Genomic DNA, 16,908 nt, shown 5'->3' with positions numbered 1-16,908 from the left:
CTAAGGTTTTCATATGTTTTTCGTAGTTGTTTAATTTAAATTCAAAATCATCAATATTTTCGGCGTAAAATTTTAATGATCGCTGCAGCTCCTCCCTTATGATATTTTTTACTTCGTGCCGTATTTCGCTTAGAATTTGCTTGATTGATTCGTGTTGGTTATTATCCTTGATTTTCGTGGATTCTGTGTCTGTATTTTCATCGCCGTCGTCATTATCAGGTACGATGACCGACAATCGTTTTGGCTTCATACCCACACAGTTTCTACATTTCCAGTCGATGGCATCCGTGGATGACAAGTTTGTTATTTGTTCCACAGAAATTGCAGCACAGTTTGCGTGTAACCACTTATTGCATTTACAACATTGTAGACCTGGCGTTTTCTTTGATATAATTTTGCTGCATTTTGTACACTTAACCATAATTATTTTTCAACTGAGGGTAGATCTCGATTACAGAGCGCACAGTAATGTGTGTTAAAGTTGATATCTAGCACCACTCCACCACCCCGACTGCGAACCTCTGAAGGACGAGGAATGTGACGAAGGCGATATCCAGATATACCTTCAATTTTACAATATTGTTCTTTCTATACAAGTAAAGTAGATCGAGGTACAATTTTTTAAGGATATTTGTTTTGTTCAATCAAAAATCTATAATTATTGCCTGGGTACATATTATTTAAGTAAACACACATTTTAGAATAGAAGTGAAAGAGGTACGTGTCACTTTATAATAAGTGTTCAACGCCCCTATAATGTCTTGCAACCCTAGCGGAATGTGCGCACTCTTCGTAATAATTTTATTTTTCGTAAGGTGAACTGCGATTACAAAATTCCGATGTGTTTGTTGGTAAAAGTTCTGCCATGCAATCAAAGTTATAGAGGTAACAATTCGTAAAACCTGTACTGCAAAAGTCCCTCAAAAACAAAGCTGTAATTACCACTAAAAGTAATAATAGTTGATGAGAAACATTTAGTTTCTAACAAACATGCAGCAGTACAGTTTTATTAGTGGAATAGCTCAAAGAGAATTTAAACACTACGTTCAGATTAGCTATTCACTTACTACAGCATTAGTGCAAGAGTAAGTACTGCTTAGCACAATACCAGTATATCAACATTTTAATTTTTTGAAAAGCATTGCGTACATCCGGCAGTATAGTAGTAGTTTTTTGTAGAATTTCCCTAGAGGCTCAATCTTACCGTCGCATTGACAGAAGCTTTCCAAGCAACGAAACAAAACTGAATTGGTTGTCCATGATCTTAAATAATCTTTTATCTTTGATAAATTACCTACCCTTTGCCAATTGCGAAACTAGAGCGATTTGCGACCAATGATTTGCATTTTCACTGTCACTAGGTACCACCTATGTTGTTACTCTTATCTATGGTTTCTTGGCTGTATGGGCTTTTGACCCCTTTGCCTGTCCAGATGGAGGAACAGAACCAAAAAAAAACATCTATGGTTTCCTTTTTACATGTCATGTCACCACAGTACCACACATGTCTGATGTCACAGCGCACAAATCATTCTCTTACTAAACCAGGTTACTTCTCTATCGGAAATTAAATTGGATAGAATTATTTCTTGTAAAATAATTATAAGTGTGAAAATCACTAATGAAGAACAATGGCTAATTTAACAGAAGAAAGTACAGATGGTACGGGAGATTCATCATCAGATAATCTTTTAGTTCCTAATCATTCTAGCCCCGAGAGCAATGAAGCAGAAAATGATAATGTGGATGTAAGTAATATTATTAGACCCATAGGTTGTATTGATTTTCTATTTTTATGGAATATGCCTTAGCATTATGAATGTATGTATATGTAGTAGGTATGTATTAATTAATGTTTAATTGTTACAGATTAATGCACAAATTGATGCTCAACGTCAAAGAATGCAGCCTTCTAAAATGGAATCGTTTTTTGCCATTACAAAATCATTGATTATTAGGGCTTTAGTTGTTTATTTCATAACTTCAATGTTTCGTCAACCATCAGCACCAAAGACTGAAGTTAATAGTTCAACTGGCGCACAGCGTGTTCCTGCAGTAAATATGTTCGTAAATGGAAGTGTTTTAGACATGTACACCTATATATCAGAGCAAGAATTTTTGCAAAACTTTGATGACGCAAAATTAATTTGGAAGCATTCAGGTCTTGTTTATGGTGATTGGTATGCAGGCTCTAATGGTGATGGAACTTTCAGTTTTTCCACAAATATTGTGCCTTCAGAATCTCTAAAAAATAATGGATCTATATATATTCATGTTTATGTAGTTAATACAGGTAAATCACCAGATCCAAAGGAAAAAAACAATTATGCTGGGCATTACATCTCTTATGGACGGAAAATGGTAAACAAATATAAAAAATTGAAATATCTAAAGACTCACAATCTTTTAACTGGACAAAGTGAAAAGTCAGAGGAAGAACTAATGAAAGCAGAAACATTAAAAGAAGAAATAGTGTCCCACTGGCATCCAAATTTAACAATTAACTTGGTGACAGATCACACCAACTGGATGCAAGGAAGTGTACCACCACCCCTTGATGAATTCATTTACTTTTTACCAGATGGCAGCAAATACAAGCCAGCTGTATTTTTAAATGACTATTGGAATATGATGCGTGACTATGTTCCTATTAATAAGACAACAGAAAATCTACAACTTCAACTGACATATCAACCATTAAGTTTGTTTAAATGGCAGTTGTATACAGCTCAGGTTATGCGGGATAAATTAAACATGTTTTCAGCCTTAGGTGCTGAGGAACAAGATGAGGAACAGGACACAGTCAAAGAGTTACTTCTAGATACTTCACCGTATCTTTTGGGATTGACAATATCAGTATCCATTCTTCATTCTATCTTTGAGCTATTAGCTTTTAAGAATGATATTCAATTTTGGAATAACAGACAATCACTTGAAGGACTTTCTGTGAGATCAGTGTTCTTTAATGTTTTTCAATCTACCGTTGTGCTTCTTTACGTGTTAGATAATGAAACTAACATAATGGTTCGAATATCTTGTTTTATAGGCTTATTGATAGAAATATGGAAAATTAACAAGGTTATGGATGTCAAATTGAACAGGGAGGATAGGATATTTGGTTTTCCAAAACTGTCTTTTACTGATAAGGGTTCATATGTAGAATCTAGCACAAAGCAGTATGACATGTTGGCATTCAAATACCTAAGCTGGGGATGCTTCCCGCTCCTGGTGGGCTATGGTGTATATTCCCTATTGTATCAAGAACATAAAGGATGGTATTCATTTGTGCTGAACATGATGTATGGTTATTTGTTAACATTTGGATTTATAATGATGACTCCACAGTTGTTCATAAACTACAAATTGAAGTCTGTTGCACATTTACCATGGCGTATGATGACTTATAAATTCTTAAACACATTTATTGATGATATATTTGCATTTGTTATAAAAATGCCAACAATGTATCGCATTGGATGTTTCAGAGATGGTATGTTTATTAACTGGATCTGTTTCAATGCCATGTAAGATAAGATAATATAAAGATAATTTTGTTTCAGATATTGTCTTCTTCATTTTCCTTTACCAACGTTGGATCTACAAGGTTGACCACAAACGAGTTAATGAATTTGGCTTTTCTGGGGAAATGGAGCAACAAAGCCAATCAGGAAATGGTAACTTAGCTATCACAAGCGAAGAGACTAATGATAAAAAGAATGACTAATGATTAAATATTTAAAAAATAATTTAATTATAATAGTTAATTAGAAATTGTAGGTTGAATGTGTTTTGTTCATGTTTTACAACTCAGAAAATTGTGCTTTGGACTTGACATACTTTGTAAATGGGTATAAGGTCAAATTGTTATTATTATGAGTTGGTAGTATTGAACATTTTGAATAACTTAAGTTTTAAGTAACCAATTTATCTTCAATATTTTTGCATTTACTGTACAATAATTTGAAATAATTGACATATGTAATTATAATGTTTTCATTGTATGAATAATGTTTTGAGCACACTTACACTGCTATAGAATTCAAAGTAAGAGGGATGAAGACCCTCTCTATATTAACTGTAACTTACAAATTTGACCTGCATATGCATATGCATTGCCTCAAACTCTGCATAAGGGTAGCAGAGATGAGTATATTTCAGTTTGACTCTGTGTCAATGGAAGATAGCCTTATGTTGCATAAATGAACAATACTGGTTATGTATCTGCAGATTTTTTTTCAAATCGTTCAAATTTGACTCTCAGTTCTGATCATTTTATGTGAGGTAGAATACTATTGCTGCAAGTCAACTAGGAACTTGAAATTGGGATATGTATAAAAAGCGCCTTATATCTTGTTTGCCTATACAACATAAATAATTTATTGATTAATAATATGTGCATTCATGAAGTTGTGTTATTTAAAGTTAACTTAGTTATTTTAATGCACAATTTGTTGAATTTCTACTATACTATGTTAATATAAGTGTTAAATTAACAAAAATATTTTTTTTCCTATCACCAAAACTTATCACAAGTTTGATCACAGTCACAGTTATTTCTTATATACTTTCTTGGATATTTTATATTATGGTCTTTTCTTTATGCTTACATTTGTGTTTTCAACTTGTTCAATTAATTTAATTTATCAAATTAATGTGCAAAAAGTGTAAAATTGTAATGTCAACATGGGTTATAATCATTTGTTGAACTCATACAAGAAAATTAGTTGTTTTTATGTTAAGTTGTAAGGAATTATTACACATTTTCTGACTACTGTCTTATTTGTATGTTTTTAGAGCTCATGCCGGCAATATCTTGTTGATTTCAAAATTGGGCTCACAGATATATGTGATTATGTGTTTTACTCCAGGCTATTTAAGGGCTGGACACAGTGACACTCCTATATTCGAGCCTGCATTGCAACTTATTAAGGCTAGCTCTCCCTCAACCTATTATGTTCGATCTTTCTTCAAGTTCCATCAAGCCCTTCTTGAGTTGTAGAAAATCAGATTTTTTTATTTATAAATTTGCCTCATTTAGTCACAAAACTAACTAATGTGACAAATTTTAGCTAAAGTAATATAAACCTGTGCTTTCTAAGTTTTTGTTGGTGCAAATGTAATGAATTTTATTATTACTTGACTGTGTATGTATGGTACAAAATGGTTGATCGTGAGTATTGTAATGGTAAACAGTATTTATTAGATATATTGTTATTATATCTCTGAATGTATAAATATATAAATAAAAAGATGTTTTTTATTTATTTATTTATTTAATAGGTACACACAACAGAATTACAACAAATACATAATAAACAAAAAAAACCATCAGCTAAATACAAGATAGGCTGCAACTCCACGAGGGTGTGTACTCAGCATGTTTAGCATAAATTAAGAACTATGAAAATACAAAAATAATAGCGATTTTAAAACTATCTTTAGGTAATGTAGTATTATAAAAGAAAAAGACAGAGAAAATATATACTTGGACAAATAGAAGTGAATAATTATGGTAATAATATTAAGATTTTTTTTTTTTTTATTTAAAGTAATTAAGGCATTTATATAAACTAGATTTCCATTTACAAACAGATGAACTGTGGATGTCAGGTACTTCACTGATTTCAAGTAGTAGTGCATTGTATTGACGACAAATTCTATAGATAAGGTTATGGAAGGACACGTTATTATTGCAGAACGGAATGATAAAAGGCTGATTATGTCTTGATTGACCGATTGGGAACCCTTAGATGAATATCCGACAAGAGGGTAGTAGAAATTGTGCCATCGAGTATTTTGTATAAAGTCGTTAGGCCATGCAATTTGCGACGACTCTCGAGGCTCAGTAACTTGAAGTGAGATAGCCTTTCCTCATATGTAGTCAGCTCCCTTTTTGGACCAAACCTAATCGTCAATACGCGAAGAAGACGTCTTTGAATAGACTCAAGCATATCAGTATATGTATTATATTGAGGTGACCAGACAATGTAGGCGTTCTCGATTTGGCTCAGGATTAGCGACTTATAGAGTAACAGTAAACTATTTGGTGACTTGAATTCTTTAGTAGCTCTACATATGAAGCCAGATAGCTTATTACATTTCGTGGCTATTGCTTCATAGTGATATTTAAATGTTAGTTTCGAGTCATAAGCAACACCTAGATCCCGTAAAACAAACTTCCGTTCAAGTGGAAAGATATAATGGAGCATTTTTTTATACTCAAACTCATAGGTACTATTAGCACTACACCAATCGAGTAGAGTATCAAGATCCAATTGTAGGTCAATACAGTCATTAACAGTTTTAATTCGACTAAAAATTTTAAGGTCATCCGCATAAAGTAGGGACACATTTCTTAGCCTAGGGATCAGATCAAGAATATATATATATAATAAACATCATTGGGCCGAGATGGGATCCCTGTGGGACGCCGGATATGATAGAGACTCGTCGTGAGTATAATCCCTTTAGAGCTACTAATTGACTACGATTGGATATATAAGATTTTATCCAACGTAAGAGGCAACCATGCAGACCCATAGTCTCCAATATACAGGCCAATATTCTATGATTTACTCTATCAAAAGCCTTTTGGAAGTCAGTATAGACAGAGTCAACTTGACCATGATCGTTGAAAGCTCTACAAATAAAGTCTGTATACTCCATCAAGTTACTGGCGGTTGACCTTCCTTTTAAGAAACCGTGTTGCTTCTGAGTGATATGCGGGATAAAGTGGTGGTATAGGTGGTCGTAAACTAAGGACTCTAATATTTTGGCAAAACTGGATAAGATGCTTTAGGCCTATAATTAGTACAGTCGCTAGGGTCACCCGATTTGTGTATTGGTATGATGTGTGTTTCTTTCCAAACATGAGGAAAAACACCAGTTTGTAAAGATTTGTTAAAAATCAAGTAAAAAGGGTCTATCAGAACCTCTGAGCAATGCTTAATAAAGTAGTGAGGAATGCCGTCTGGCCCAGCTCCTTTGTTGGGATCCAATGCATTGAGTTTCTTTAAAATATCCTCTTTAGATATGTGCACTGAAAATAAAGGATAATAAATAGTAGGCTGACTTGATAAAGAATCGTTCATGTGCCTATCTGGTTCAAAAACTGATGAAAAATACTCGGAGAAGAGTTCGGCTGCGGCTTCACCACCAGTTGCAATTTTGTCACCAAACTTACTAGTCTCGGGGATTGACGGTCCAAGTCTTTTACTTTTAATATAAGAAAATAATAGTTTGGTTGAATTATTAAGCAACTCTTCCATACTTAAAAGGAATGAGTTATAACAAGTCTTAATCAGAGCCTTGGACCTAGAGCGTAATAACCGAAACTCGGCGAAGTCCCTCGGATTATTGGTTTTTTTATATTTTTTATGATTACGATTTTTCTCTTCTATACAGGCTTTCAAAATTCTGAAAACCAGATAGGATAGTTCAATCGACCAATTCGCTTATATTTTGTGTTTCTTTTTATTGTGTCGTTAAGTATTTCATAAAAACATTTAACACTCAAGTTGACATCACTGTGGCTTAAAATACTGTCCCATGTGTTATTATTAAGTTGTAGTATACAACTTTTTGTGTCACATTTACGAAAGTTAGGCACCATAATAGATTTGTTTTGTATATTTTTAATATTGGATTCAATAGACACATCAATCTCAATGGCTGGGTCGTGTCGGTCGGGCACACATAATGGGGAACTCTCAGATAAAGTTACGTCTGTCAGATCTATCATTAAAAGGTCAAGAGTACGATTATTTGAATTGCGAACATAATTATATTGCTACTGGCCACACACCTCCAGTAGTTCAATAAGTAGCGAAGATTTGGTATCGTAGGCTTTACTAGGGCACAGACGAGGAAGGGAAATGTTATCGCACGACCATGTAATACCAGGCACATTAAAATCACCGAGAATAATAGTTTTAGAATTGTTTAGATTTAAGAGCGTATTACAACAATTATCATAAAAAGCGACATTGAGTGACATTCAGATCGGGAGGTACAAGGTATATATTTAAGTTAAATCCACGAGGTCCTCGGTTCTCTCGTACTGTTATACATATATCCTTTAATGAGCTTTCAAGTTCGGGATGTCTAATTGCAAATAGATTTTTCTTAAGTGCTAACAGAACACCCTCACCGGATTGCTTTGACAAACAAGTAGATTCGCGGTCTCTACGAAATACGCTATACCTGTCATCCACAAATTCACTATTAGAGAAAGAGCTATATGTCAGATAGAGCATTGTTTACTTCGTCATATAAAACTTGGCTTCATTTCACTTTGAATATAAGTGAAGTGTCATCCGCAAACAATACCACCTTGTGTTTTTTTTCTACAAGGTTAGGTAGATCATTTATATAAATTAGGAAGAGGAAGGGTCCAAGAATAGACCCTTGTGGTACCCCCATACCGAGAGGAGTCCCAGGAGATCTCCTACCATTCACCTCGACCCTCTGAATCCTATTATTTAAATATGAGATCAGAAGATCGAGTGCAGATCCTCTTATACCATAGTGGCATAGCTTCCTGACCAGCGTTGAATGTTGAACACAATCAAAAGCCTTAGATAAATCACAGAAGATACCAAGTGCATTCTGTGATTCCTCCCAGGCCTCAAAAATATTCCTGATGAGTTCAACACCTGCATCCGTAGTCGAGCGTCCCCTAGTAAAGCCAAATTGTTTTATATGAAGTAACTTATAAGTGTTAAAGTGAGTAAGCATTTGGCTTAAAATAATTTTTTCAAAAATTTTACTAAGGGTCGGCAACACCGAAACAGGGCGATAGTTATTCGGGTCAGAAGTGAGTCCCGATTTAAATATTGGTGTAATTTTACTATACTTCAGAAGGTCAGGAAACACGCCATGTTCAATACAGCTATTAAAAACTAGTGCTAGATATGGTGCTATGACGTCAATAACAGAACTTATTATTTTTACAGATATGCCCCATATATCAGCAGTTTTTTTCATTTCTAAGGATCTGAAAGTTTTAATTATTTCTGCTGGGCTAACAACACTGAATTTGTTTACATTCCTTAACATTTTCCAAAAGAAGTGACTCGGCAACACTGGTGGAGGAGACAAAGGTGCTTGAGATGGAAACTGGAATGTCAGAAAAAAATTTCTCAAAAGCAGAAGCTACTTCCTGCTCAGAGTGGATTTTTGTATTGTTTATTATTAGATTATATTCAAACTTGCAGTCTTTCGCTCTTCCAGATTCCCAGTTAATAACTTTCCAAGTCATTTTTATTTTATTTGAAGCATTTTTAATTATTTCTCTAATATGCATTGACTCAGCAAGTACATACTTTCTTAAATAATTTTGAATAATTTTTCACATATACAAGGAAAGATGCATCATGATTACATGATGATCTCTCACTATATAGTTCATATAACCGTTGTCTGCTCCTATGAATACCAGCTGTTGCCCAGTTGTTAAAGGACAAGAGACCACCCGAGTTGACTGTCTTTGAAGAAAATATAGAAGCAAACTCTGTTTTAATTATTTTAAATAACTTACCATACATCTCATTTGGAGTACTGTTATAATTCAAATACAAGTTTGAGAGTTTTTCTGAAACATTGCCTCTATATTTCTCCATTCGCCTATTGTTTACCGGAACAAACATAAACTTTTTAGTTGAAGTACATTTGTTCCCTTCAATATTAAAAGAGGCTAATTGACCAAAGTGGTCTGAGCTCAGTTTACTAATTATTGATTGAGAAATAGGTTTATAATTAGTAAAAATATTATCAATACAGCTTTTAGAGGTGCTGGTTACTCTAGTAGGTTCTAAGAAAATATTTGATAAATTATATGATTTAAACAAAGATTTGAATCTAATACTTGTGGTGGATTTTTCTAATAAGTTAATATTAAAGTCACCACAAATCATAATAAACACAGGGTTCGTGTACCCCGTGTACCAAATGCGGTACATCGGGACTGCTGACGTGTTAAAAACCTGAATAGGAATAATAGTCATAATAACATGCTTCAATTTAACATTGGTGTTTTATACATTGAAATAATACGTTAGCTTTAATATTTTTCAACTCTTAGAACCGTCGGTGGCACAATAGATAGAGCTGTTCTCCCAAGGTGCCCCCGGTTCGATCATCGCTCACTTACAAGAGGGTATCAAATAATATGTCCTCGATTAAAGGTTGGTAAGGGCCGTAAAAACGGCAAGAGATATATGGTAATAAAATAGAATCTTGTCATTATTTGTGTCTAGTAAATTTCCAATCAGTGGAATACAGAATTCGTTTACATAATATTATAAAATATAGGGTCGGTGTGGGAACAGCAAGTCAAGTGTACACAAGTGGAGACGGTGTCAGTCAAGGTAGACTTGTAACTACATACATAGTTATAGGTGACATGTGCTTGAGTCGTGAGGAGGCGAGAGCGGCGCACCGGCGGGGGGACACCGATTCCAAAACTAACACTACTTTAGGTAGTCTAATAATTTTCATTTCATATAAATTAGGAGACTAACTTTTATCGAATTTATTAAAAACGCCAATTTTATGAAATATGAAGATTTTATTATATACAGAATCATACATTTAACACATCCAAAATGTCATAGTTGTTTTATATATATTACATTAATTAAAATCAGATTGAGTTTATTATATTGAGCTTGGAAAAATAGACACTAATACAAAACATACAGAGCTCACAAATAAACGCTGTTTGCGTGAATTATGTAATATAACAGTTGCGTTTTCCCCAACAGAGGGTAAAAGCTACATACACGCATCTAAAAGACAAGTATCTATCCATCTAATAATGAAATAAATCAACTGAAGGAACACTAAAATCACATTTAGAAATATTTACCACCTAAAATAGTTTTAGGATATTAAAATTAGACTCCGAAGAATATATTATATGCTGCATATCAAGTCAACTATGTTGCAAGAAGATACGACGTTACTAACGGAAACATACCTAACACTAAACTTCTTGATGCCAATATTTAAATTGGTATCGACTGTGTAAGAGTATATTACCTATTACACAGTAATCCATCATTGTAAGACGGTTGCAGTTATAAGCTTTATCATTGACAAAGAAAATAGTATGGTCTGAGGAATCCCCCAACAAAGTCGACTTCTAGAGTCAAAGCGAATCAGTTAATATATTGTTTTATTAGCTTAGAGAACACTTATTATTATAGAAATTTTTCGTGCTTGTACTTAGTTAATGATTGATGCATTAATGTTTGTACAAAATATGTAACATCGTGTTGTAAAGTACCGTACAGAAGGACTACCATCAACTTTTAATTAGCGATTCAATTCCGATGCAGTTCGGTTTAGGTACCTAAACTGAATGGCGTTAGAATAGCTTATGGAAGAATGAACAAAATATATTTTGTCTGTCGTTCGCGATGTGAGAAAGATGCCTCTCTACAGTTGTTGCATAAGTCTGTCTCCCTTACTCGAACCAAATGCGCTGCGTTTCCAAACCTAAATGTTATGATTTTAGCAGTTTTTTTGCGTAGAAATTACTACAAATACATTTTAAAATTGTACTTTATAGTATCCAATTACAAACAATTAAGCCCTTTTTAGTACTTGTAATCTATACTAATATTATAAAGCTGCAGTGTTTGTTTGTTTGTTTGAACGCGCTAATCTCTGGTACTACTGGTCCGATTTGAATGATTCTTTCAGTGTTGGGTAGTCCATTTATCGAGGAAGGCTATGTTTTTTTTTTCAAAATTAGGGATCCGTAATAAAATTGCCATTTTATAACACAAGGTGTAAAATCGAAAACCTACTTTTGCGTGCGCTGCACAAACTATTGACAATAGAACAAAATGATGTACAGGCTATAATTACTTACTTATTATTACATATAAAACTATCGCGTGAATCATACTTTATATGGCAATACAACGTTTGCGGGGTCAGCTAGTAGATATATAAGTATATAGTTCTGTCAATTACGAATTAAAGGTTTGCTTTGGTGTTTTCGTAAAAATAAACCGATTAAAACAAGTTATGAACGCACCTGCATTCATGTTTTTTTTTATGAAATCAAGGGACGAGACGAGCAGGTCGTTCGGATGATGGTAATTGATACGCCCTGTGTGCCGCTCAGGATCCTTGAAATACACCAAAAATTCTGAGCGGCACTACAGCTGCGCTCGTCACCTTGAGACATAAGATGTTAAGTCTCATTTTCCCAGTAATTTCACTAGCTACGGCACCCTTAAAAGACCGAAACACAGCAATGCTTACGCAATACTGCTTGACGTCAGAAATAGGCGCCGTTGTGGTACCCATAATCTAGCTGGCATCCTGTGCAAAGGAGCCTCCCACTGGTAATGGTGGTTTGATTTGACAGGAGCACAGAGTACATTTTTTTAATTCGTTCTTGCGAACAGGCTAAAGTCAGGGGCCTTTCTGCCTTCTCTTTAATATTATCGGTATTTATTTTGCAAAAAAGTCCAATAAAGTATTCTCATCTCATCTTTCATCAATAAAATTTTCCTTTTCTATGTTTTAATTTTTTTTTAAAGTTTTTAACAACACGATTCACTTTCCGCTAAGATGATAGCAACTTTTTTTGACACATAAGTTATCTAGTTTAGGTTGAAATATTACCTCATGGTACGAATGAATGTACGAACTAAAACAGTTTGCGATTCAATTTCCTACTTGATTTGAAGTCAACCTAAACTGGATAGCTCTTATGACGTCATCGTTTGAAATAGCGAAACAGGTCAGTTTAGGACGCCAATTGAATCGCAATAACAGTTCATGGTAGGACCGCAGGTCGCAGGATAGGATAGCCTTTGTGATGTGAGCTTGGTCCGCTCCCGAACGACTTTAAGGTCATTAGAATCACCCATCACCTGACTCGCACCACTATGATTTCTTCATAATCAATGCGAAAAATAGTAAGTGGATTGGTTAAGGAGTTCATTAAAGCCCGTGTTTATTTGTATTTAAGGATTATTTTTAAAACAATCTAATTTAAAACCTAAGATAGTCTGTGGAACTGGTATAGTATTTTTTTTATTTTACCACAGCAGTCACAGACCTCTACTATATACCACTGGACTGGCGGCTGTCAAAGTCCTTTTGTGCCTGTTTGATATTCGCCATTTTGGCGCTGTTTGCCATGTAGCGAGAGTCTGCAGTACTAAAACTAATGATGACATCCTCAGCAAACATCGATAGATGGTGGGAAACTATTTAGAAAAAAAATGTGTACTTTATTACGTTAATAATTCATGCAGTATAAATAACACGGAAAACAAACGAAATTAATTCAAAATGCAAAAATACTTCAGAGTATTGTACGTTCCTTCCCAGCCATTTGTATGATACGTCAAAATTAGTTTTCTGGACGCTCGCGAGTGGCGCTTCAAATGGGCACAAAAAATTTGCTGTCAAACATGTGGAACATACCTGTCCAGTGGAATTTATGAAGGTGAGTGACAGCAGTTAAGACATGTGATCAAACAACTTCCTTTTTTTAGAGAAACCACCTCACGAAGTTGCTATTTTAAAATTTCATCATCGACCGCATCAAATCTTCACATTGAATCTGGCACAGGATCATTCATCATCTACGACAGCCATGACCTAGATATTTAAAACGTTACAACTGAACAAATACAATCATTATGTACTCTAAAACTTTTCTTATAAAGGCTATATAATTAAAGTTATTTAATGTGTGTCATCAATAACCACTACCGGCGCTCCTGTTTCCTCCAGCACCACCGTGGGAACAGTGTTTCCTGAAGTTTGATCCCGGGGAAGCAAGGAGATGGTTTCGACGACGACGGCTTGTCCTGTCGGCACCATCATCTATAAACAGTTCACATCTTTAGTTTTTGTGCACGAAGTTAAGACCAGAGCCATATGAGTTATAAATACAATTACTAGGGGGTCAATTTCTTTCTTCTGTCGCTAAATATCTTCAACGCTCGCTTGATGTTAAGTGGCTAAAAATATGTAAGTGTTGCCACAAATACTTGTTACTTAGACAATTTATACGTCTAGATATACTCAAAAGCTGTGAAAGTGGTGAACTGTTAGCCACTATGTTTAGAACACAAACTAAAACAAAGAGACTGACGTACCGCGACTGTAAGACGTGGCTGTCATGCACACCAAAGTAATAAACTTGGCTTGTTGTCTTGCGTTGCCTCACAGCTCTAGCTAGACGTATAATTTATTTTAAACTTGCTATTAAATTTTAATTTTGAAAGGCAGCCATTAAAATTTAATCTTTTAATTTGAAATTATTTATTTGGCTACTATTTCCCACTTAAATGCCATAATAATACAGTCAGATAATTAATACATAAATAACATAAAAATAAGTACATAAATTATTAAACTTATTGAATTTTAAATTATGATTAATAACAAATGCCCCATATTCCTGAGTCCCTGTGTGACCGTGCAGTTTACAACAGCAGTTTATAAAAACACAGTCGAGCTGACTTCTTTCGCATTATTGTATAGAAACAGTCAACACGGGCTTCGGCAAACATCGCTGAGGCGCTGCAATAGCGAGGGAGCCTCAACAGCATCCTGAAAGCATTGTTGTACTGGACTCGAAGGGCGATGTACCATCTTTGCGTATAGTCAGTCCACAGGCTACAGGTGCAGTAGGCCATAAAAAGAGTAATCTTAACATCTGAAGAGCACCTTGCAAACCTACGGATGACCATATTAGCTCTTACCGACATCGCCCTTCGTTCCCGCTCAACAGCTGCGTCATCCCTCAGGGAAGGTGTTACTAAATTGCCAAGATATTTAAACAGATCAACCGTTTCTAACGGTATTCCATTTAACCTTATAGATGGCATTTCTGTTACTTTTCTAGGCCTTCGCTGAAAGACCATGCTTTTGCTCTTTTTAACATTATTAATCAGCCCGTGTTCGGCTGCATAGCCCGCGTAGCTTATGTTATTGAAACATACATCGTCTATGTGACAACAGACATGCTGTTAGCTGAGCGCCTCCATCATACCATTTACATAAAGTTTAAAATGAAGGGCGAGCTCAACCCCCTCTGCCTTACCCCGCATTCCTATCTGTACGAATCAGTCATGGTGCCCGCCCTTTTGACATTATTCAACTGGTTCCCATACCAATACTTAAAGATGTTAATAATCTCATTAGGAATATTGGATGCTCTCATCTTTTCCCATAGGATGTCATATGAGACCAAATCGAAGGCCTTGGAAAGGTCAAGGAGGCAAGCGTAAGCCGATGTATTTCTACCCGTATAGTATTTGACAGCACTCTTCAAGCACAATATCGCAGTTTCCGTGGAAAGTCCCTGCCGAAAACCAAACTGGTTATCATGCAACTACAAGTATCTATTTAATTGAGCATTTACAATGCTTTCAAATACTTTAGCTATTATAGTAGCTAATCTTTAGCTATAGGCCTATAGTTATTTATATCTGATAAATTTCCACTTTTGTTTTTCACTACAGGTTCTACAATAGTCTTCATCATGTCCGTTGGTAGGTATGAGTGGGAAATACACAAGTTGTACAGCATGGCCAGCACCCTGTACATATGAGGTCCAGCGTGCTGAACATGCTCCACACTCAGCCCATCATGGCCAGGGGATTTACCCTTGGTGATCGAATTAATTGCTTTTAATACATCCTTAGCCATAATTCTAGTATTTATACACTCCCCACCCACCCGAACTGATGGCTGGAACAGTGACGGTCCTATTGGTGAGGTCACAACAAAATTATCTTTGAACTTATCAGCAATTAATTTGGGATCATTTGTACCATCCACAGTCACAAGAAGACCAGGCTGACCTATCAACTGATTTGTGTGCTTCCAAAAACCTCTGAAATCCTTCGCGTGCTTAGATGCGAGTACGACCATTTTTAATTGATCTTGATGTTTTTGACACCACCTTAATCTTGATTTAAAAATTCTCCTACTATTGCACGTCTTTTGATATATACTTCTTACGGAAGGACTCTCCGACCACAACCATTCCTGAAAACACGTCTTCGCCTCCCTGTGACTGTCACTAACGTGTTAATTCCAACCTATTATTGTTTTTTGCTTACGGATACACTGCTCACGCCTACTTCCCTGCCCCGCCACTGCCGCCTGTGATAACGCGAGAACAATGTCCGAATACAGTTTGTCTATAAGCTGTGAGCAGGATTGTTGCAATACCGATCCGCACATTTTTCAAAATCGTTGTAAAAATCGATATGTCGCAGTCGTTTATGACATTCACTACTGTAAAGTGAGATTTGGTGAGCTGATTCATCTCGCCACCTGACTTTATTTATACTTTTATTAAAAGTTAGTGTTAAAGGAGTCAAGCATTTCAACTCACACTCCCAAATAAGTGGAAAATGGTCAGACCACACTACGTCATATTTGACATACACATTGCACACAGAGATAGTAACGGCTTGTGTAACAACACAATGATCAAGCCATCGCTTCGACCCACATATATGATCTATATAGGTAAATGTATTCGACGCCAAGCCCATCTTATACACGTCAATGGGTACCCTTTTGAAGTCGTCACATAAAATATTCAATTCATTAAAAAATAATTCACCGGGATGAGCATTAAAATCCTCTGTAACAAAAATAGGTTCGCTTTCATAGTCATTTGAAATAGCACTTACAGTCGCCATGCAATCTGTTTATTTACCGGCATATACACACAGGCCACAATAAACGGAGACGCGGCCGTTTCGATGCGAATAGCACGCACTCGCGGATTATCACAATCTATCATTGTACGACGTACGGTATTTTACTATGGGGTCATGCTGCTGACATTGATATAGTGTTTGCTCTGCAAAAGAGAGCTGTTCGTGCTATATATCAGCTTGGTTAAGGACA

At 35.4% G+C, this 16,908-nt stretch overlaps 2 protein-coding genes across 3 annotated transcripts in view; one reads left to right on the top strand and one right to left on the bottom strand.

Annotated features, from left to right (window-relative positions):
- Nucleotides 1-1,491: 1,491 nt before the first annotated feature.
- On the top strand, nt 1,492-5,252 carry LOC126971589 (putative lipid scramblase CLPTM1). Its single transcript, XM_050817909.1, has 3 exons — nt 1,492-1,748; nt 1,870-3,490; nt 3,561-5,252. The coding sequence occupies exons 1-3, from the start codon at nt 1,632-1,634 to the stop codon at nt 3,722-3,724; spliced, it is 1,902 nt and encodes a 633-aa protein (XP_050673866.1). The 5' UTR covers nt 1,492-1,631; the 3' UTR covers nt 3,725-5,252.
- Nucleotides 5,253-10,547: 5,295 nt separating this feature from the next.
- The window catches only part of LOC126971579 (E3 ubiquitin-protein ligase rnf8-B-like), a 28,709-nt gene continuing 22,348 nt past the window's right edge, over nt 10,548-16,908 (bottom strand). Inside the window, exon 11 of one of the 2 annotated variants that reach the window (XM_050817893.1) lies at nt 10,548-13,857. In XM_050817893.1, coding sequence (XP_050673850.1) covers nt 13,717-13,857 — 141 coding nt within the window. In that variant the 3' untranslated portion in view covers nt 10,548-13,716. The remainder of the gene's footprint in view (nt 13,858-16,908) is intronic. The other variant, XM_050817894.1, reaches the window with a different exon arrangement.

The sequence above is a fragment of the Leptidea sinapis genome, chromosome 24, assembly GCF_905404315.1.
Source record: "Leptidea sinapis chromosome 24, ilLepSina1.1, whole genome shotgun sequence".
In the NCBI taxonomy this organism is placed as follows: Eukaryota; Metazoa; Arthropoda; class Insecta; order Lepidoptera; family Pieridae; genus Leptidea; species Leptidea sinapis.
The sequence above is the reverse complement of the archived record's forward strand: the minus strand, read 5'-3'. Positions and strand labels throughout refer to the sequence as shown.

Excerpts from the sequence above, each read along its gene's own strand:
- LOC126971589 (XM_050817909.1), top strand. The coding sequence starts at position 1,632 with ATGGCTAATTTAACAGAAGAAAGTACAGATGGTACGGGAGATTCATCA. Across the intron at positions 1,749-1,869 it reads CAGAAAATGATAATGTGGAT|ATTAATGCACAAATTGATGC; the intron begins GTAAGTAATATT and ends TAATTGTTACAG. Across the intron at positions 3,491-3,560 it reads CATTGGATGTTTCAGAGATG|ATATTGTCTTCTTCATTTTC; the intron begins GTATGTTTATTA and ends ATTTTGTTTCAG.